The 22,090-nt window shown below is 43.7% G+C and overlaps 1 protein-coding gene across 1 annotated transcript; it reads left to right on the top strand.

Annotated features, from left to right (window-relative positions):
* The first annotated feature begins 9,356 nt into the window (after positions 1–9,356).
* On the top strand, positions 9,357–20,669 carry LOC146348655 (tubulin alpha-1C chain-like). Its single transcript, XM_084853695.1, has 5 exons — positions 9,357–9,444; positions 13,774–13,996; positions 17,198–17,346; positions 18,635–19,315; positions 20,157–20,669. The coding sequence occupies exons 1-5, from the start codon at positions 9,442–9,444 to the stop codon at positions 20,448–20,450; spliced, it is 1,350 nt and encodes a 449-aa protein (XP_084709821.1). The 5' UTR covers positions 9,357–9,441; the 3' UTR covers positions 20,451–20,669.
* Positions 20,670–22,090: the final 1,421 nt, after the last annotated feature.

Genomic DNA, 22,090 nt, shown 5'->3' on the forward strand with positions numbered 1-22,090 from the left:
ATTTTGGCAAAAGGTCATGTCTTTTCTCCCTCTTCCCAACTGATGTGATCTAGGGTATTTGTGCATTGAACATGGTGGTCGAGTTTAGTACCTGCCACACAATCAAGGAGAAGATGAGGATGAAACTTTTGAAAAGCAAATAGCCAATGTTTCAAGGAAGCATGATGTAGTAGTAATGGGGGACTTCAATTTCCCCGATATTTGTTGGAAGACAAAGTCTGTAAAACATGGCCCCTCCAAGAAATTCCTGACTTGTGTTGCTGATAATTTCCTCCTACAGAAAGTAGAGGAATCCTAACCAACAGAGATGACTTAGTGGATAAAGTAGCAGTTACAGGAATTCTGGGGGAAAGTAACCATGTTATACCTGAGTTCTTGGTTCTAAAGGAAGCAAAAGCCGAGTGTAGCCAAATGCATACCCTGGATTTTAGGAAAGCCAATTTTAATACACTCAGAACAATGATAAGTAAGGTCCCATGGCAAGTGACTCTAATGAGAAAAGGAGTCCAAGATGGGTGGGAGTTTTAAAAAAAATTCTAAAGGCACAATTACAAACAATTCCAACAAGGAAAAAAGGCGGAAGACAACAGAAGAAGGCAATGTGGCTTCACAAAAAGCTTAGAGATGACCTGAAAACAAAAAAGGACACATATAGGAAGTGGAAGGAAGGCCAAGCTACAAAGGAAGAGTACAGGCAGGTAGCACAGAATTGCAGGGCTGGCATCAGGAAGGCTAAAGCTGAGAATGAGCTGAGGTTAGCGAGGGATGCTAAAAGCAACAAAAAGGCTTTCTTCAGATATGTGCATAGTAAAAGACAGAGGAAAGAAATGGTGGTTCAGCTATTAAGTAAGGATGGCAAAATGGTAACAGATGACAAGGAAAAGGCAGAAGTGCTCAATACCTTCTTTGGCTCAGTCTTCTCCTAAAAGAGGGTCTATGAACCCCCCTGGCAAAGGCGAAGTACAGGCTGGAGGGGCAGGATTGCAGCTTGAGATCGATAGGCATATGGTCAAGAAACACCTAATTACTTTGAATGAGTTCAAATCTCCAGGGCCAGATGAACTGCATCCTAAAGTAATAAAGAAAATGGCAGAAGAACTCTCAGAACCACTGTCTATTCTCTTTGAGAAATCATGGAGGACGGGTGAAATGCCAGATGACTGGAGGAGGGCTAATGTTGTCCCTATCATCAAAAAGGGCAAAAAGGAGGAACCTGGGAACTACAGACCAGTTAGTCTGACATCAATCCCTGGGAAAATTCTGGAGCAGATTATCAAGCAATCCATCTGTAAGCACCTTGAAAACAATGCAGTGATTGCTTGAAACCAACATGGATTTGTCAAGAACAAATCCTGCCAGATGAATCCGATCTCATTTTTTGATCAGGTAACCTCCCTTGTGGACTGTGAGAATGCTGTAGACATCATATACCTTGACTTCAGCAAAGCTTTTGACAAAGTGCCCCATGATATCCTGATGAGCAAACTAGCTCAAAGTGGGCTAGATGAAAGAACGATCAGGTGGATCCACAGTTGGCTACAGGATCGGACTCAAAGAGTGCTTATCAGTGGGATCTTCTCAAACTGGTGAGAGGTAACAAGCGGGTTAATGCAGGTCTCATTCTTGGGCCCAGTGCTCTTCAATAGTTTTATTAATGACTTGGATGAGAAGGTGCAGGGAATGCTGATCAAATTTGCAGATGACACAGAATTGGGCAGGATAGCTAATACCCTGGAAGACAGAAACAAAATTCAAACCGATCTTGATAGGCTAGAGCGCTGGGCAGAAAACAACAGAATTACATTTAATAGGGATAAATGCCAAGTTCTGCACCTAGGGAAAAGAAACTAAATGCACAGTTGCAAGATGGGGGATACTTGGCTCAACAACACTACAAGCGCGAAGGATCTTGAAATTGTTGTAGATCACAAGCTGAACATGAGCCAACAATATGATATGGCAGCAAAAAAGGCAAATGCTATTTGGGGCTGCATTAAGAGAAGTATAGCTTCCAAATCATGTGAAGTACTAGTTCCCCTCTACTCAGCACTGGTTAGGCCTCATCTGGAGTACTGTGTCCAGTTCTGGGCACCGTACTTTAAGAAGGATGCAGACAAACTGGAGAGGGTTCAGAGGAGGGCAACAAAGATGATCAGCGGACTGGAAACAAAGCCCTGTGAGGAGAGACTGAAAGAACTGGGCGTGTTTAGCCTTGAGAAGAGAAGACTTGAGGGGAGATATGATAGTGCTCTTCAAGTACATGAAAGGTTGTCACAGACAGGAAGGCCAGATTCTGGCTGAACATCAGGAAAAACGTCCTGACTGTTAGAGCAATACGACAATGGAACCAATTACCTAGGGAGGTAGTGGGCTCTCCCACACTGGAGGCATTCAAGATGAAGCTGGACAGCCATCTGTCAGGGATGCTTTGACTTGGATTCTTGCATCAAGCAGGGGGTTGGACTTAATGGTGTTATAGGCCCCTTCCAACCCTACTATTCTATGATTCTATGAAGAGAGACCACACTTTTGAATTAGACAAAGAAAAGCACAGAGTTTGGGCATGGTAAGCATTAATAGGATGCTGGCTGTCTTCCTAGAGATCTGATGTGGGAACTGTGGACTTTGGCTGTCTTTGGCTTTTTTTAAGTTGTGCTTCCAGCAATGCTCGACCTATTTGTTTAAAAAAAAAAAACACTCAAAAATTACAAAATGCCAATATAAACCTCCAATCACCTCCATTCCTATGTAAGCACTGTGCCCCTGGAATGTCTCACCTTCCAGAGAAGTGGGAGTGAGCATAATTTATAAATTTGTATCTTGATCATCTCTTATAGAATAATTGTTTGAAGACAAATTCACATGAACATTTGGACAGTCCCAGTGGCCTGGATTGGACCATTGTTCTGGTTTTTGCTGACACCAAGTGTTCCAATCGCCTTAAATGTGCTTCATCAACACAAACATCCTAAATACTGTGTAGTGATGAAAGAGTTCCACAGGGAAGGCAGCTGCTCTGGCTGGGTATAATGGCTCCAACTATATGTGCCACAAAATACAGTTCTTTATATCTCTCCTCATAAATCAGCTCCTTTTCATCTGCTGAGACACCTCCCTAATCACTAGCTAGCATACTAGCTCACAGCATGCATCTGGATCTGGGACTCCTTCCAAAAGCAGATGTTTCCCTCGGAGTTGGTGAGATCCTGTCAAGACAAGAGCTGAAAAACACGTGTGCTTGAATAACGTTTTCAGTTTTTCATTCCTATAACCAATTCTCAAACAATTTACAATCTCAGAGAAGTCACTGATAATAAAGAGTGAATTAAAATTTTAATGAACAGCTAGGAAAGTCAGATATTTCTGTACTACTTGCACATCACACATTTATTGACTATGAAGTCTACTCTATTTGCTTTTATATTTATCAACACTTGTAAAGATTTAATATTATGCAAACCTATTAGATCCACGTCTATATTTGAGAGTGTACCATCTTTGTGAATGATTCCCAGTTAAAAGTGTCATCTTACCTATGCAGCATTTCTGAGAGACATATAATGAATAACACTCCAAACTATAATTTCTTGACAACATACCCAGATTTCTATTATTTGCAAAATAAAATCCAGGAGATTGAATTTAAAGCCCTGTGCAGTTCAGTAAAGAATGTCTGCCATTTAGAATCACAACAAAAAAGACACATGTCATCCCTTAGAGGTGTACAACATGTACGGAAGAAATCTGCTCTTTGCAGCCATACTGACATATGAGCATATGTGAAGTTTATACTGCCTCATCCTGGGACTCTTCAACCCAAACCCAGAAATATTGATGGATCATTCAGGACTGATTTTGATAGAAACCAGGTTCCCCCAAGAGTGCCCTAGGACCCTATTTTGTCTCAGGAAACATCTCAAGTTTGAACTGGATACAGCCTAATGCAAGTGTAAAGTTCACATAAGAGTACCAGAGACAGATCAAGTGTGAAAAGGGAGCCCAGTTCAGCACCAATATAACCCAGTGTTTCATGGCCACTATAGCAAAAGTAGGAAGAAGCATTAAGGCTGCAATCCTATACACCTGGGACTAAGTCCCATTGAACTCCATGCGACATGCTTCCCAGTAGATGTGCATAAGATTGCACTGTAAGGAAGGTGCCTTTGGTAAGCATATGGGAGGGGTACGCAACCTTTTTGGGTCTGTGACCAGATTTGGCAATTTGACAACTGTCCTGGGCATCACCACAACATGGATGCCATGGCAGGCATGGCTGTTCAGAAACTACAAGTAACCTGCCCAAAAGATTGAGTACAGACAGAGGTGGAGCCTGAGCCCCAACACACTAAATAACTCCTTTGACCACACAGTTCAAAGTCCCTTTTTCTTGTTGCCCTTCTATTTCTTGGTGGCTGGGTGTACTGCAGAGGAAAGCACTGGCCTGCTGCCACCCCTGTCTTCATTTCCTAACAGTGTCCCAGAGACATTCAGGGGGAAAGAAGATGGGAGCAGCTAGAGGCTTAACTTTGCTTCGTAGGAATTCCAGCTGCTGGTAAGAAAATGTGTTAATTAAGGGTGCAATCCTATGGGGATAGTCAGCAGCCTCCAAAGCTGGAGGGTGCTGACTATCCAGCACAGGACAGCCAGAGCACAGAGGTGATCCTTGCCTATGTGCTCGGCCCGCCCACGGTGCATTTTTGCTAGATGGGTTATTTCTAGCTGAGGCTCAGCCCAGCAGGAGGGAAGGAGGCTGGGACAAGCATAGGAAGCTTTGTAATGCAGCTTCCCTGGTCTCCTCCCCTCCCCGCCCCCGGGGACTGCCCCCTTTCCCCCATCTCCACCCTTTGTTTCTCAGAGCAGAGACATGGCCAGAACCAGCCTGGCTATGAGGAGGATGGGGAGCGCTGAGGGGGAGCCTGGTTTCTGGGCTCCGAGGTCAGTCCTGTTTCTGACCTTGAAGCCCAGAAACCGAACAATCCTATGTGTCCCCCCCCCCAGACACTGTCTAGGAGGCATAGGATTGCTCTCTTTGAAAAGTAGGAGGGGTAGGGCACCTCAGCAGGTGCTAAGAAAGGTTTCTGGGGGCAATCTGGTGCCTGCAGGCACCATGTTGCCTACCCCTAGTATAACACATGCATTTCATAAATCAATGCCTACTCTCAATTGCACCTTCTCACCCACAGATATTCTTTGAGCCCAAAACAAGCACACCAATTATCTATACACATGGTGAACCTCCTACTCATATAAACAGTTACCACATCCAAAGTCAAGCAGAGTCATAATTAGAGGTTACTGCTAAAAAGCGGCCGAAGTTAGTTAAATTGCCATTAAAAAAAAAAGATTTGACATTCACCCAATGGCCCTGAAACCATGATGGACCCTCATGCTATGTGTATTGCTCCTGAGCAATAGCAAAAAATAAAAATAAACTACTAGGTGTGTTATGTGGGTATTTAGAGGCCCTCAGCCTTACCTAACTAATTCAAGAATGTGAAAGAATCCCTAGTCTATCTTGCCTGGCCTGCATGACTGGTTAATAAATAAGTCACAAACAGCAATTAGAGCAGGCAGGCAACTCCCAAACTAGTAAATACTCCTCCTGTGTCTTGCCAGTCCCCACCCTCACCCCACCATGTTCATACCTGGCCAAGTTCATGCCTTCCACAAACCATCCATGAAGAAGGAATTAAATTCTTCATGAGGATAGTTTTGTACTGGCAAATGTACAAGTTGCCAGTATGAGATGGTGATGGTTATGTGGCTGCTTTAAAAAGAGAAAGAGGTTCTGATGGATTCAGAAATACCCTAAGCCTAAGGCATCACAATACTGCTGACTGCTTTGGTTTCTTCTGGGCTTGCTCACAAAAACCAAAGCAGATCAGATCTCATGGTCCATGGCCAAAGTAGTGGGCTTGAATCTGGAAATCAGGCTCTGCCATGAGCTCATTAGATGATCTTAAACAATCCATTCTTATCTTGGTCTCAGTCTGCAATATAAGAATAAGAGTACTGATTTACTTTATAGAGTTATTACAAGAAGGATTATGGAGATAATGTGAAGCTCTCTAAACACTAAACAAGTGATATTATAAATACTGCTTTTATTAAGTTATCACCATTAGAGAAGCAGCTATCATTATCTCTCCCATTAATTTGGAATGGGAACAGCCCCCACTTGTCAATTATAAATCCAGTGTACTTTTTCTTATTTATAAAATGTTGGAGAGTATATGGGCTACATATAGTTGTAGCCATTCAAAGAAAGGAACTGAAAAAAGTAATGGATAGATACTGTGAAACGAGGTATTATTACATTGTAATGAATAAGCCATACACTGCACGAGTAGCTAGCTGTAGTGGATATTTTAGTGAGGTCAGTGGATCATTCTGTGTTTCAAGATTGTCTGCACCTACTGGCAGCCATCAAACAAAAAGGACGGATAAAATTCTGATAAATGTTTGTGGACTAGACATTTTATCTGTCCAGGAAAAGGGGAAGTGGAGGAAGAAAGAAAAATCTGGGGACACTGGTACTGTAGTATTTTGTGCAACAGTACTGTTGAATACCTACAGAAAGATATGGTAGAGTATCAGTGCCAAGGCTTAGCCCTGGAGTCAGTTTTCAGTACCAGGTCTGAGTGCTGGAATGTTTGACATAATCATTGTAAAAGTGCCTATGAACACTAACAGCCACCTTGAGTGCCATTTTTTCTACAACGGCAGGGTCTAAATCAATCAATCAATCAATCAATCAAATAAATAAATAACAAGATGCCTCTCTTGCTCCACTGAGCAACAAACTCTGTCCCTACAGACTAAGGTAAGCACTACAAAACAACTATGGAAAGATCGTTCCATGTAGGAAGTAGCAGGTAACCCACATATACATAGATCAGCAAAGGTGATGGATTCATATTTGCATTTGCTACATGTACACATGCTGGGAAGCCTCAATTGGCTGTACTTTTCCAGCATGTATGCCCTGTGCATGCAGCTAGCAAAATACATGTTCATGTAATGGTCATATGCGGCAATCTACTCACACAGGTTCCATGTGATTCCTGCAGCAGCCTTCTCCTACCTGGGTCCTCAGGGATGGGGAACCTCCAGCCTGTGGGGCCTTGGGTGAGATCTTCCCCAAAGCCCCACCCCCTGAAGGGTAGTGGGGAGGGAATCCCCACTGTTAACTCCAACCAGTGATCAGAGATAACAGCAGGGAGTCCACAACTGAGAGGGCAAGTAGTGCTCACTAAGTGCTTCACCTGCCCTGTAGCCTCCCCAGTGGGAGGCCAGGGAAAGCCCACATGCAGCAAAGCCAGTTCCCTGACCCAGGTGCCAGCTTGAAGCCGTGCTCCTCCAGCTGGGGCCTCAGCCAGAGTGGCTTTGCTGTGCATGGGCTTTCCCCAGTCCAGGAAAGCCTGGATGCAGTGAAGCACTGGCTGGAGGAGCTCCAGCTGGCACTTCGGCCAGGAACAGGACGTCAACATTTGGCCCGCAGATGGCTCATGTGGGCTCACCTGGCCTCACCCACTTTCACTTCCTCACTCCTGCTAGAGATGTTTTGGGGAACATCTCCCATTAATGCAATGGGGCCACCCATGCCCATGGTCAAGGATGATGGGAGTTGTAGGACAAAACATCTGGAGGGACCCAGACTGGGGAAGCCTATCCTACACAGAAACATTATTCTAGCAGGAACCATGTAACACAGAGCTCCCTGAGCAGGTGGCACAGTGTCTTCCCAGGCAACATGAGCCCAGGCACCTCTTTTTTATTTGGAAATTAAGCATTAATTACAGACATCCCAACAAACATCTCTGTTCCCTCAGAAACACCCCACCTATTAATAAAAACTGGAGAAAGCAGTTTCTCTATGATCTTCCTGTTTACTTAGAAGTAAGTCCCATTCAGTTTGATGGAACTTGCTAGCTACTAAGTGTGCTTAGAGCTATATTAGCACAAGCTTTATTAAACTGAATTATTATTATTACATTACATTATTATTAATGTATTATTACAGTCACAGACAAGCCACAAACTTAATTATATGAAATGCTGCTTTCTCCTACTGATTAAATGTTGAGTAGTTTCCAGGACTGCCTGGGGTGGGGGGTGGAGCAACTAAACAAATTTGCCCCATGCCCCTAGAAAGCAGGGGGGGCCTCCGCTCCTGCACATACCATTGGCCCAGACTGAGCCACATTGCTCACTGCTAGAGCCCCACATGCACACGGGTCATTGTAGGGGGTGGTAGCAGGACTCCCAAAGTCACATCTGCTCCAGGCCTCATAAACCCTCAAGGTGGGCCTGGTAGTTTCCCCTGAAGATTGCCAAGGTCCAAAAGAAGCTGGGGCTTAGTTTTTTGCTTCCAAACTGCACTCTGCACTTGGTGACGACTCCAGGCCTAGATCTACACTAGTGCTTTTTATCAGCATTGAAGTGGACTGATAACTGTTGGGGCACATTACGCATTCTGTATACCACTTTTCTAGCATTATATCCCGCTTTTTATTGCATATCATCCAAAGTACCACAACAGATGTCATTGTGTGTGCTATGAGGCATAACTGTGCAAGAAGTATATGGCATCACCATGATGGAATCATATCAATATGGCACAAAGTGTAGATCTGACTCAGGATACACATAGAAAAAAGCAGCCAAAATATTACCACAATGTTCTCAGGCAAGGGCTACTACCTCCTCATTGCAAAACACAAAGCGAAACATGGTGAGATGTGCAGAAGCAACAATGTACTGCATTCCCTCTCCCTTTTCCCCCAGAAGGAAGTCAACGCAATTAGAAACAGCATTTCAAAACTCAGGCAAGCATCTCCTTGGGTAACCCACCTGCGTCTCAAGGCCCCACACAAGCCCAGGCATAAAGCAGCTTCTCCTGAGGGTGGAAGTATGCGAGTAAGAGGTGGTAGCTCTGGGGAGGGGTGGGGAGGGGAGATTTCCCAGCCTTCCCCAGCCTGGTGTCCTCCAGATGTGTTGGACTACAACTTCCATAACCCCCCAGCCCGCATGGCCATGCCGGCTGGGAAGGATGGGAGTTGCCGGACACATCTGGAGGGCACCACGTTGGGGAAGTTATCCGGGCATCTTTTGATTTGGCGGGAATATCTAACTCAGCTTTGCCCCATTACGAATTACCCTATGGCTGTCCGCAAATGGACACATTCATATCTGCTGCCCAATGACGGCGGCGGGAGGGTGTCTCCCTTTCGCTTCCTATTCAATGGCGCGCAAGGGGAGGCGCAAGGAGACCGAGGCGATGTCCAATACACTGCAAGGAGAGAAGCGCTCGTTTGGGCTTCCTATATAAGGACTGTCCCGGCTGCGAAGCAGCTGTTTTTGCGGTGCTGCTCAGACCCGTAGCGCGTCTGCTGTCGCCAGAGCACCGACAACCTCCTAGACTCGTAGCCTGCCGGAGACATGGTAAGGGCCACTTGCCTTCTTTCTCCCCTCCGGGTTGGGGCTTGCGTTTGGCGTCGAAGCCTTCGCTCGTTTGCCGCTTTCTGTGCCGCGCTAGCGAAGTTCACGCGTGTACGCAAAGGGGGTGTGTGGAGACTTTATTTTTTTCCCCCGTTAGTGCTCTGCGTGTGCCCTTGGCTGTGAGGGAAGGAGGACGGGGAAAACCTTGTTCGCTTTGCGTGTAGAGCCTGCTCCGTAGAGGACGCGCCAGGCCGGCTGCAGGAGCTGAGAACGGAAAGCTTTGACGAAGTTGCTTACCGAAAGCTTTCGTAGCAGGGATGTAATTGCGAACCACACCAATATGACCCGGGACGGGGTCGGGGGCCCCTTTCCCAAGTGGCTGTCAGTATCATGCTGGCTGGGGGAAGCTGGGAGTTGTAGTCCAGCACACCTGGAGGGCACCAAGTTGGAGAAGGCTGCGTTAAACTGAATGGCGCCTTTCCTCCTTACCCGCCCAGGTGTGGAGGATGAGTTGGGGGTGATCTAAAGAGTTCGGCGTCTAAAGTCCTGCGCGGGAGTCGAACCAACTGCGGTTGCACTTGGACCGCCTCCTCGGTTTTGCCGTGGCGTTTGCCACGGCCGCGAGTTGCCGCTCGTGGTCCGCCTCGCGCGCTTCTCTTGAAGCCCCCACCCGCACCCCACTGAGGTTCTCGGTCTTTTTCGTCTTCCAAGCGTATCTGGACCTCCTGTTAGCAGAAAGGCGCCTGGCAATATGTAAAATATCGCCTGCATGTCCTGAAATCAAAGGACAAATAAAGAGCCAAGAAGCTGAGACTTAAAAATGTCTTGGGCGTGACTCATTATCTGGGACACTTAGAGCTGACATCTTCCCCCCGCCCCCAACCTTCCCTTTGTCTTGACTGCGGGGCGGGGGCAGCAGAGGTAGGGGAAAGTTTTTGATCCCCCCCACCCTGACTCCTGCCTGCTTCCATTTTAAGTCCCTCAAGCCCTACTGACTTTTCACCAGCTAGCAGTTTTTCTTAGGAGTCCTGGCATCTTATTTGTGGTTGTACAACTGGTTGGTGCAGTTTTGGCCACTTGGATTTTCCTCCTTTCATAAGTTTGTATAGGAGCATCGCTGCAAAATGGTGGGACGTTTTCTAAAGAAGATGGCTGCCTCTCAGAGTTCTTCTCTGATGTTTCAATATCCTATGCCAACTCCTAGTAAAAAGGGTGTTTTCATTCTCTTGGCACAAAGTTCACCTTAACCAGTTATCCTTTAATTCTCATTGCTTCACTCTGTGACAAATTATATTGCACTAGAGATCTTTTAAACTGGTCCTAGGACTTTCCTGTTAATGTTCTATCCCTTATTTTTGCTTCAAATACAGCTTCTCAAGGACAAAAAAGCAAGGAAATCTTGCTTTAATAGAGGCAGTCAGTGAATCTAGAAATGACCAGAATTTTGCCTTCGCAGGCATTTTGTAACATCTGGCTAAAATACTGCACTCAATCTGACCCTTAAAATGGCATTTGAATTATAAGTGAAGGGTGACTTTTCTACAAAAAATACCTAAGTTGTGCCACAGAAGCACAAATGTATTCCAATTATGCAGATTAAATTATTGCAGTTAAGGTATTTGATTTCTCTGTAGACTCTAGATACTTAAAGGCACTGCAACAGGTTGTAGAAATGATTTCTTTCCTCACCCTGACTCCTGGGGCAAAGTAGACACTGATCAATGGCTTGAAATTTCTTTGTCCAAATACTCTTCCAAGATTCTTCCATTATGAGGTAAAGAGGTATGCAGTCCATTTTGTGGACTGCAGTTTTGATGTAATACTGCAATCAAACCAATGTTGGTAGCTTTACATTATTACGTAATAGGTCAGCCTCCCCCCAACCTGGTACTCTCCAGATGTGTTGAACTACAACATCCAAAACCCCCTAGCCAGCAAGCCATTGGTTGTGCTGGCTGGGGATGCTGGGAGTTGTCCAATACATCTAACGTGTACTGGGCTGGGAAGGCTGACATAGGTCAATGGGTGATCAAATGTTTTCCTCACTTTCATTAGGGAGTTGATTAGGTCTTTCTGCCTGTGCTTCCTTTCTGTTCTGGCTTAGTTGACTAAGGGATGTGTTTCATCCACAGTTATCCCTGTTTTGGGAGTACTGGGGTATGCGTATATCTGAGAGAACCACACCCCATATCTTAGTTGCAGATGTGAAACCTGACTGGGTGGTTGGAGTGTCCTGGAAGCCATGGTAAGGCTTCCAGGTGGTCCACTGAAATGCACTGTGTTCAGTCTTCTTCAACCTGGTGCCCTCCAGATGTTCTGGACTAAAACTATCAGCCCCAGCTAGCATTGCCAATGGTGAGGAATAATGGGAGCTGTGGTCCAAAGCACCAGGAGGGCACCAAGTTGGGAAAGAAAGGGGGCAGTGGTAGAACTGTGAATGGGGCATGAAGCTGATGTTTTCTTAGTGTGGGGAGCCATGTCCTTGACATTCCTGCTCTATGCCTCTCAGCTCACTAAGGAAAAGATTCACAGCAAGCAATTACACAGCTGTAAAGGTGGATGAACTTGCAAGGCCCCGGGCTATTAAAATAGGACCTACCCTTGACCATTTCATACAGCAAGTACTAGGCAGTGCCAAAGAAACTGAAGGTGCAGAGGTTTTCTGAAGGGGGAATGTCTGGGCAGTGGATCAGACAGTTTTATGGGGATCTGTTCCTAGAGCTAAATGTGAAATACCATCTGACTGCAGTTGAGATTATTGCAAGCCGATCATTCTGAGGTCTAGCAAATATACCTGCTTTGGGTAATTGCTGAAAGAACTCAATAAATGTAAGAAATGAAGGAGTATCCCAAAATAGTTATAACAGTATCACCTGAGCTCCAGAAACATGGGGTCAGTATTCACAAATTAGGACAGTTAAAAGAGCACCAACACCTTGCTTACTGAGTTAGTTTCACCATTATTTTCAAGTAAGGAATGATATGGGGATAACCTAACTTTTTGTAACAAAAAATCCATAATTAAGCTAGGACAATGAATCAACAAGCCATGTAAGAGAAAGACATTTACAATACAACCAACCATCTTCAAGAACAGAAACCAATTGGAACAGGGGGGAAACGTACAAGATCCCAATTCGGTCCTGGTTACCTCAAGTGAAACATGACGTCAGGTTAACACATGAACATCACCATCTCTTGTCTATAATGTCAGTATCCTTGAACTCAGGATGACATTCTGCTTGCAAAAAACCTAGATTTGTATTGTATTATTTAAATCGGCCTTCCGCAACCTAGTATCCTCCAGATGTGTTGGATTGCAACTCCCATAATTCCTAGCCACCATATTTAATGTATTTATATGCTAGTCTTTAGCCAAAAGACTCTGAGCGATTCACAATAAAATTCTTAATATAATAATGCACTGTATTAGAGGAATGCATTAATCATGATAGGACTTATCCAGTTACAAGCCCATACGTATCTGGTTTCGAAGCACCTTTACTGAGAAACAACAAAATAGTGGCGCACTCATCTTCATATGCTCAAATCTGAATTGGTTCTGGGAAAGCATGGCTGCCTGGTCTTCCAGTTCAGTTATGCCTCTGTAGATGAATTGACCAGATGGCCAAGGAATGTGTTTTCTACTTCCTCCTTGGGCAAGATTGGGATCAAAATAGCTGGAGTATACTAAACATGCTGGATCTCTTTCTGTCTTCAACTAAAACTTCTATATATTGGCTGTTGTGTGTCCTCTAAAGGTGGACTCCTCCACTAGCAATACTGTAACCTGGTTTACACATAACAGCCCATGCTTTAAACAACCCATGGTTTTTCATGTACAAGTGGGAGAAAGTGGGTGTGCTGCCTCCTGTGTGCCTGCCACTTCCCCTTTAAACAACAGCCTATGATCAGCTCATTCATAGGTTGTTGAGCATGACATGAGAACCCAGAGTGCTGGGTTGTTTAGCTCCCAAACAACCTAGTAGTTAATCCAACCACAAACCGTGAGGCTGGGTTGTTTAGCCCCTGCTCTCTCCTGCTTGTCCCTGACAGCCTTGTTTAATATGTGAACTGGCTCTACTTCTGTAGCTAGGTTGGCAGTGCTGGGTACCAAGGGACCACTAAATTCTTTTTTTTAAATAACCTTCAGGAAGTTAGTAACTGCTTAAAAGATAATTGTAACTTGATTTCCGTATAAGAGAAGCTTCCAACCACATGTTCCCCATTTAATGGATTAAGTGGCAGATTGCCTTTCAGTTTACCGTAAAGAATGAAGAACGAGGAAATTGTATTTGTATTAACTTTCTCCCTCTGTCTCCGTTTCCATAGCGTGAGTGCATCTCAATCCATGTTGGCCAAGCTGGTGTGCAGATTGGCAATGCATGTTGGGAACTCTACTGCTTGGAGCATGGCATTCAGCCTAATGGCACAATGCCAAGTGACAAAACAATTGGTGGTGGCGATGACTCATTCAACACCTTCTTCAGTGAGACTGGTGCAGGAAAGCACGTCCCTCGTGCTGTGTTTGTGGATCTGGAGCCAGCAGTAATAGGTAAATACAGCCTGTTATTGTGTGACTGGGAGTGATGCGAGAAGTGCTGTAGGGGGTGGGAACTGTATAGCTGAAAGCCTGGAATGTCTGAAAATCCTGTTTCCTTAGTTGTCTTTTGGATACTGTATAAACCAGCATGAGAACCAGAGCAAGGCACAATAGGGATTTATTTCCAAATACCTGATTAGCCTGCTTTATTTTAGTTAAGGCATGAATGCACAGTAACCCTCAAGAGATTAGATAGTATTTCTCTTTGTCCAGTGCTACATCCTCTTGCTGTATGCCATAAAATATTACCAGGGTAATATCCGCAAGACTCAGTTCTTGAAAGACTAGATTGCATGGGTAGCACCTAAGTTTCAGTAATAAAACTAAGGGTGCAATCCTTTCCATGTTTAGACAGAAAAAAGTCTTACAATTCCCTAAATCCCTCTAGCCAGCCATGCTAGCTTGGACATGCTGGGAATTGTGGGACCTTTTTCTGTCTAAACGTGCATAACATTGTGCCCTAAGTGTCTGCAGCAAGAAAAAAATTATTAACTCTCATGTTATTTATATTTTTATTTTAAAAGTTATATCCTGCATATTTTCTTGAGAGGGAACCTTAGACAGGGGCCATAGGATACTTCAAATTCCGGGATCCGAGGTCAGAGTCTGCGGCCTGACCTCAGATCCAGGGGTCCGAATGTCCTGCCCTTCACAGCCGGGGGCAGGGGAGACACTGTACCAGCTGCCTCTCTGAGATCGCAAAGGTGACCTCGGAGAGGTCAGAAAGGGTATGTTCCTGTGGGAGGGGACTGGGGAAGCAGGAATATGAGCTGCCCCTGGTCTCCCTCCCTGACACCTCAGCTAGATCCCTCTTCTGCTCCTCCCACTCTGCATTGGATGGCTATAAGCCTGGGTTTGGAAGCTTACAGCCATCCCCATAGGACTGTGCCTTAAAACTTATAACCAAATCCCTTCTTCAAAAAAAACCCATACTGGAAAAAGATACTGCTTCTGGAAATATGGGGGGAAACTGAAATGTACGTAGTACTTCATATCAAAGCTAAACTCATTTTACTGCCTTAGCAAAATGCAAATAACTGGTCACATAAAATGGTGCTATTTGGCAAACTTACGAAATTTACGGAGCAATTTTATTTAAATATTTTTCTAGGCTGCCTCTTAAGATAATAACCTCCCAAGGCATCTTATAAAAGAATCCTGTGTATGTTTGTTCAGCAGTAACTCTTGCTCTGTTTAATGGCGCTTACTTCCAGATATACATGCACTGGATTGCAGCTTCAAAAGTACAAAATATCTTTGTTCTGTAAATGCTGCACCCTACATCTTAGCGCATATGTCAGGTGGTTGTTGGCCATCTGCGAAGTAGACAAAAGTTAAGAATAGAAACCACACATTTTGTGGAAAACAAGTGTTTCACATAGGCAGAGTCTTCTGTAGCCATTAAGAACTGATAGTGTATTTATTTATTTATTTATATTTATTAAATTTATTAATCGCCCATCTGGCTGGTCACCCAGCCACTCTGGGCGATGTACAACATACAGTAAAACAGTTTAAAACAATAAAATTCTACAATAAAAACATTTTCTAAAATACCCTAACCCACCCCAAATGCCTGCATGAACAGCCATGTTTTTAATGCATGGTGGAAGCTCATTAAAGAGGGGGCATGACAAGAGTTCCTTAGGGAGGGAGTTCCAGAGAGTGGGGGCCACCACAGAAAAGGCCCTCTCCCTCGTCCCCACCAGTCTAGCTGTCCTGGCTGATGGAACAGAGAGAAGGCCATCCGAGGCTGATCTTGTTAAGCAGCCTGTCTGGCGATGGGAAGTTTATACTTTAAAACATTGGGAATATTGAACTGTACAATATACACAGTGATTACTGTCCAATGTTGTAAATTATCTTGTATAAAAAATATTTGTGATATTTTGCAGCAGTATGTTGGGTACTGAAGAGTCATTTTGTTGCTATTGTTAAATAGTTGGATCTACTGCAGACTACTCAGCGATCTACCAATAGATCCCAACCTATCTTCTGTCTACCTCTGCTCTACTGGATACCGTTACTGTTTGCTATAAAATCATTCCTTATACTTATAACTCTCCCTCCTTCCCTTCCTCCCTCTCTCAATGTCCTACAAAATAGGAGTTAAACTATAGAACAAATCTGAAGGACAGCTTATGTGTTCATGTTCCATGAAAATTCATTCTTCAATTATTTTTATCTTCCTATCTACAATGTACTATGGCTGCTATAGTATACTCTGTGTTTAAAAAAAATGTTGGTTTAAAGGTGGAAAGTAAGATGGTGAATATACATCCAGACTGCTTTTTAAACGGCTTTCCTCAAATTATTAAACTAATGCAACCTATGCTAGGTGATTTTTGTTAATGCCAAAACAAAAGCTTTTGCCCCTTAGTAGCAAGGATTTGGATAAAATTATTTGGGTACTTCTGTTAATTTTTTACACACTTGCAAGACTGCTTTGGATTGTAGAGAGAATGCTGTATCTGGCTTGCCTTAAGAGTCGTTCCAAACAACCATATGCAGCATGATACCTATTGAAGCTAGTTGCATGGAAGACCAGTTGTTTGTACCTCCATTCATGTGCTCAGGCAACTACCCCACTTCTGCAGTTGCTAAGAGACCTGAGGAAGCGCAGAGAGTGATAATGCGCTCTTTGCCATGCAGCTTGATGCTACTGATAACTGGCTCCATGTCATTAGTCACCATACAGCTACGGGATGTATGTGTGCAGAAGCAGGCTTTTGCATATCTTTTTTTTAGCAGGATGGGGAAATAATAAGCACAAGTGGGTGCCACATGCACAGTTCCCAGTAGAGAGCAGTTGGGCAGTATATATCTCTGTCAGATAATCACAGGTAGTGCTCATCAGCTTTTCAGGAGAAGGGAGCAGTAGGCTGCATTTAGTGCCTCATGCTCCCCCCTCCAATTAAACAGCAGATTGGCATGATTAACTGCACAGCTCTAACTCCTGCATGAGCACTGAGTTGATTTGGAGCCAGTGAGTCAAATCAAACATACAAATTATAACTTGAAACTACCTTTGAGCATGATGGGGGTCGATCATTTCATGTAGGGGTATTCTGAACTGGTTAACAGAAAATAATGAATTTTATACTATACCGTATTCCGTTTTTCTTGTAGAATAACTTACACATTCTGTTGCAGATGAGGTGCGGAATGGAACATATAAACAACTCTTCCACCCTGAACAGCTGATTTCTGGCAAGGAAGACGCTGCTAATAATTATGCAAGAGGTCACTATACTGTGGGCAAAGAAATAATTGACCTAGTACTGGAGCGTGTCAGGAAGCTGGTATGTTCTAGTGCTTTTGCACTGTCAAACTTACATTGGGACTTTTGCACTATTTAAAAAGAAATTCTGAAGGTTCAAAATTAATCGGACATATTTTGAGTCTTTCAAAATGTAAGGATTCTCAAACTCTATTGTGCCTCCCTTGAATCAAGGGGAAAATTGAGCACATGGTTCTTTTAGGAACTGGCTATTATTTCAGGCTGCTTACTGTATGCTTAGGAGCACGAGGTAGGCCTGACAAGACAAGTTTGGTATGGTTAAACTAACAGGGCTTAAGCAAACATAATTTCTGCCTTGTTGTTGTTGTTCAGTCGTGTCCGACTCTTCGTGACCCCATGGACCATAGCACGCCAGGCCTTCCTGTCCTGCGCTCTCTCCCGGAGCATGCTCAAGTTCATATTCATTGCATCCGTGATGCTATCTAGCCATCTCATCCTCTGCCGTCCCCTTCTCCTTTGGCCTTCAGTCTTTCCCAGCATCAGGGTCTTTTCCAGGGAGTTTTCTCTTCGCATTAGGTGGCCAAAATATTGGAGCTTCAGCTTCATTATCTGTCCTTCCAATTTCTGCCTTGCTCAGTGGCTATACTTCATGTTAGTATAGGAGGCCCCTGTAAGGGGACTAAAACAATATTTGAAATGTGCTTCTGCCAATTTTGTGGGTTTGGTCTCCTCCCATGGTTTGGGAATCGATCCAAAGAGAAATTAGAGGGAAATGGTGACAAAGTAAGATAAGATAAATCTTCTGTGCATTATGGCTTGCTGAGTACATAAACCTGAGGTAATGGAATTTGCCTGGGACTTCCATGTAATGAAACTGCTACCTCTGAGGTAGCAAATCTCTGCTTGGCTGGTTCGGGAACTGCTCATAGTTCTTGCTAGAAACAGCCTATTCAGAAGGAGATTATCAATAAGTCTATTACTGCATACAGTGGGATCTACTTTGCCTCTGCCTTTTTTGTAAAATGCTCAGTGGTGAATCCCATTATAAATCAGAACAAAAAAAATTAGTATATTTATATGCCACTTCTCTACAGTAAACTGTACCCAAAGCGGCTCACAAGAAATACTAACTTACCAAAAGACAACATTTAAAAGGAAAAAAATTAGTTTGTTACAAAATATATCAATAAAAAGATTGATTTAAAAAAACAATGAGTGACTTGGAACAGTAAGGAATTTTTTGCTACCATGTAGAATGCCATAAGCAAGAGGGAAAGCAATGAATTTTTGCTTTAATTCTTAAAATTTAAGCCAACTGGCCTGTTATAACATGCATTTTCCTCTTTCAGGCTGACCAGTGCACTGGGTTGCAAGGATTCCTGATTTTCCACAGTTTTGGAGGAGGTACTGGTTCAGGGTTCACATCTCTGCTGATGGAACGCCTCTCAGTTGACTATGGAAAGAAATCAAAATTAGAATTTGCCATATACCCAGCTCCCCAAGTTTCAACTGCTGTTGTTGAGCCATATAACTCCATCCTGACTACTCACACCACCCTTGAACACTCTGACTGTGCCTTCATGGTTGATAATGAAGCCATCTATGACATTTGTCGTAGGAACCTGGACATTGAACGCCCGACCTACACTAACCTCAACCGCCTCATTGGTCAGATTGTCTCCTCGATCACTGCATCTCTCAGATTTGATGGTGCCTTAAATGTGGATCTGACAGAGTTTCAGACAAACCTGGTGCCTTACCCCAGAATCCATTTCCCCCTGGTAACATATTCCCCCATTATTTCAGCAGAAAAAGCCTACCATGAGCAGCTCTCTGTCTCTGAGATCACTAATGCTTGCTTTGAACCATCCAATCAGATGGTGAAGTGTGATCCTCGCCATGGCAAGTACATGGCCTGTTGCATGTTGTATCGTGGAGACGTTGTCCCCAAAGATGTCAATGCTGCTATTGCTGCTATCAAAACAAAACGTACCATTCAGTTTGTTGACTGGTGTCCTACTGGGTTTAAGGTAAGTGCTGCTAATTGGATTCAAAATGGGATATTGTTCATTTATATGTAGTTTATTGAATAAACACATCACAAGTATGTAATTTTACAGGTGATGTAAGCAGGCAATAAACTGACTTTTAGTGGGACCATGATGACCTCTGGGCATGGGCTTAATTAAAGATATTGTCTGACCATGGATTTTTTATTCCTTTATGTTGTGTAAGTAAAGACATGTAACAGCTGAAGCAGTTTGCTCATAGTTTTAGTGGGAGGGATCTGAATTTCTGTGCTACTGCAGAAGCTACATGCAGGAGGTAAAGCAGTTTGAACTCCACTACTAATATATGACCTATGAAGACCACTTGGATATTAAGGAGTAGGGCCTTTTCATATGTTGTATGTTCAGTGCTATCCATGCTGTTTCTGGGGAGGTAAAATAAGGAGCGCCTGGCTCCTAAAAATTCTCAAGTTACAAATTGATACAGGCATGTAGAGAAGGGAGACAACTAACAGGTGGCTCCAAGATTCACCCAACCACTCTCCACATGTTGCTTCCAAGAGTAATCAAATGTGTTTGCTTGGAAAAACCACAACAAAATATTGCAGTTCAGGGTATCCCCATGGGCATTTGCTATACTTACATCAATCTGGGAAACAAGCCTGGATTAAAAGACTTAAACTAACATTAAGTTCTACAATTCCAAACCCAATATGCTTAAATGCAGAGCTCTTGACCTTGACTGTCCCTATTCTGTGTTCACAGGCAGCTCCTTTTTGATGTGCAAACAGGGAACATGTTGAACACTCATTCTTGTGCTATAGGAGAGCCTTACCTTATCTGTATTTCTGTTGCTTTTTAGGTGGGTATTAATTACCAGCCCCCAACAGTAGTTCCTGGTGGTGACTTGGCCAAAGTCCAACGTGCAGTCTGTATGCTCAGCAATACTACAGCCATTGCAGAAGCCTGGGCCCGTCTGGACCACAAGTTTGACTTGATGTATGCCAAGCGTGCTTTTGTCCATTGGTATGTAGGAGAAGGAATGGAAGAAGGAGAGTTTTCTGAGGCCCGAGAGGATCTGGCTGCACTTGAGAAGGATTATGAAGAAGTGGGCACAGACTCCTTGGATGGTGAAGATGAAGGCGAGGAATATTAAACTTCACAAAAGTCTATTGTGTGGCTGTTACCATTTGCTGCTTTGCTTGTAATAAAGTAAATGGGGAACGCATCTCAAATGTAAACTGTACACTTAGCATTCCTTGCCAAAGTGCTTGGAATAAACTCTTATAACCAAGATAATTTGCCAGTTGATGATACAAGCACTAAAACATTCAGCTGGATACAAATAAAATGTTCTTTCATATTAGTTAACTAACATGGTGTACTCGTCTCATTACTACTCATTACTATATTTCAAAGCAAACAACCTTAGGAAGGGAGTGGGAAACTTGACAAGGAGCTGGGCTAGCTTGGCTAAGAGAAGCTACCCACAAAATGGAGAACTTGCTTGTAACCTGATCCTGAGCTCTTGCACCAGCAAATACCTTGGAGTTTTAGACTATTTTAAAACTAGTAACTTGAGTTGGTCGGAAATGTTAGTAACCTTGTCTAGATTGTGAGTATACACTCTATTTAGAATTTATTAGTGTACTGAAACAACCCAATAGATATAATTTGAGGGGAAAAGATAACAGATCTTTTTGTAGGAAGAAAGCCAGACTGTAGGAAGAAAGCCAGACTATGAAGCACATGGTCTTCGATGTCTATATACTAATGCCCAGAGTATGGGAAACAAACAGAACGAACTTGAACTCTTAATACAGGAGGGAAATTATGACTTGATAGGTATAACTGAGACTTGGTGGGATGACTCTCATGACTGGAATACAGCAGTTGAAGGATATAACTTGTTCAAAAAGAACAGGAGGAACAGAAAGGGAGGCGGGGTTGCACTGTATGTGAAAAATACATATCTCTGCACAGAAATACAGGAGGAGGAGCTTGGTAGCCCCATCGAGAGCATCTGGGTTGAAATAAATGGAGCAAAGAATAAAAGGAACCTGGTGGTCGGAGTCTACTACCGGCCACCCAATCAAGGAGAAGCCAAGGATGAAACTTTTGAAAAGCAAATAGCCAATGTTTTAAGGAAGCATGATGTAGTAGTAATGGGGGACTTCAATTTCCCCGATATTTGTTGGGAGACAAATTCTGCAAAACATGGCCCCTCCAGGAAATTCCTGACTTGTGTGGCGGATAACTTCCTCCTACAGAAAGTAGAGGAAGGAACTAGAGGATCGGCTATCCTTGACTTGATCCTAACCAACAGAGATGACTTAGTGGATAAAGTAGCAGTTACAGGAACTCTGGGGGAAAGCGACCATGTTGTACTTGAGTTCTTGGTTCTAAGGGAAGCAAAAGCCGAGTGTACTCAAACGCGTACCCTGGATTTTAGGAAAGCTGATTTTAATAAACTCAGAACAATGATCAGTAAGGTCCCATGGCAAGCAATGCTAGCGAGAAAAGGAGTCCAAGATGGGTGGGAACTTTTAAAAAAGGAAATTCTCAAGGCACAATCACAAACAATTCCAACAAGAAGAAAAGGTGGAAGACAACAGAAGAAGCCAATGTGGCTTCACAAAAAGCTTAGGGATGACCTGAAAACAAAAAAGGACACATATAGGAAGTGGAAAGAAGGCCAAGTAACAAAGGAAGAGTACAGGCAGGTAGCACAGAATTGCAGGGATGGCGTCAGGAAGGCTAAAGCGGAGAACGAGGTGAGGTTAGCGAGGGATGCTA

This window comes from Heloderma suspectum, chromosome 4 (genome assembly GCF_057233095.1).
Source record: "Heloderma suspectum isolate Gila_16-S chromosome 4, 16-S_ref, whole genome shotgun sequence".
In the NCBI taxonomy this organism is placed as follows: Eukaryota; Metazoa; Chordata; class Lepidosauria; order Squamata; family Helodermatidae; genus Heloderma; species Heloderma suspectum.

Bases quoted from the DNA above. Each gene is read 5' to 3' on its own strand.
- LOC146348655 (XM_084853695.1), top strand. The intron at 13,997-17,197 runs GTAAATACAGCC...ATTCTGTTGCAG, and splicing joins TCTGGAGCCAGCAGTAATAG to ATGAGGTGCGGAATGGAACA. The intron at 17,347-18,634 runs GTATGTTCTAGT...TTCCTCTTTCAG, and splicing joins TGGAGCGTGTCAGGAAGCTG to GCTGACCAGTGCACTGGGTT.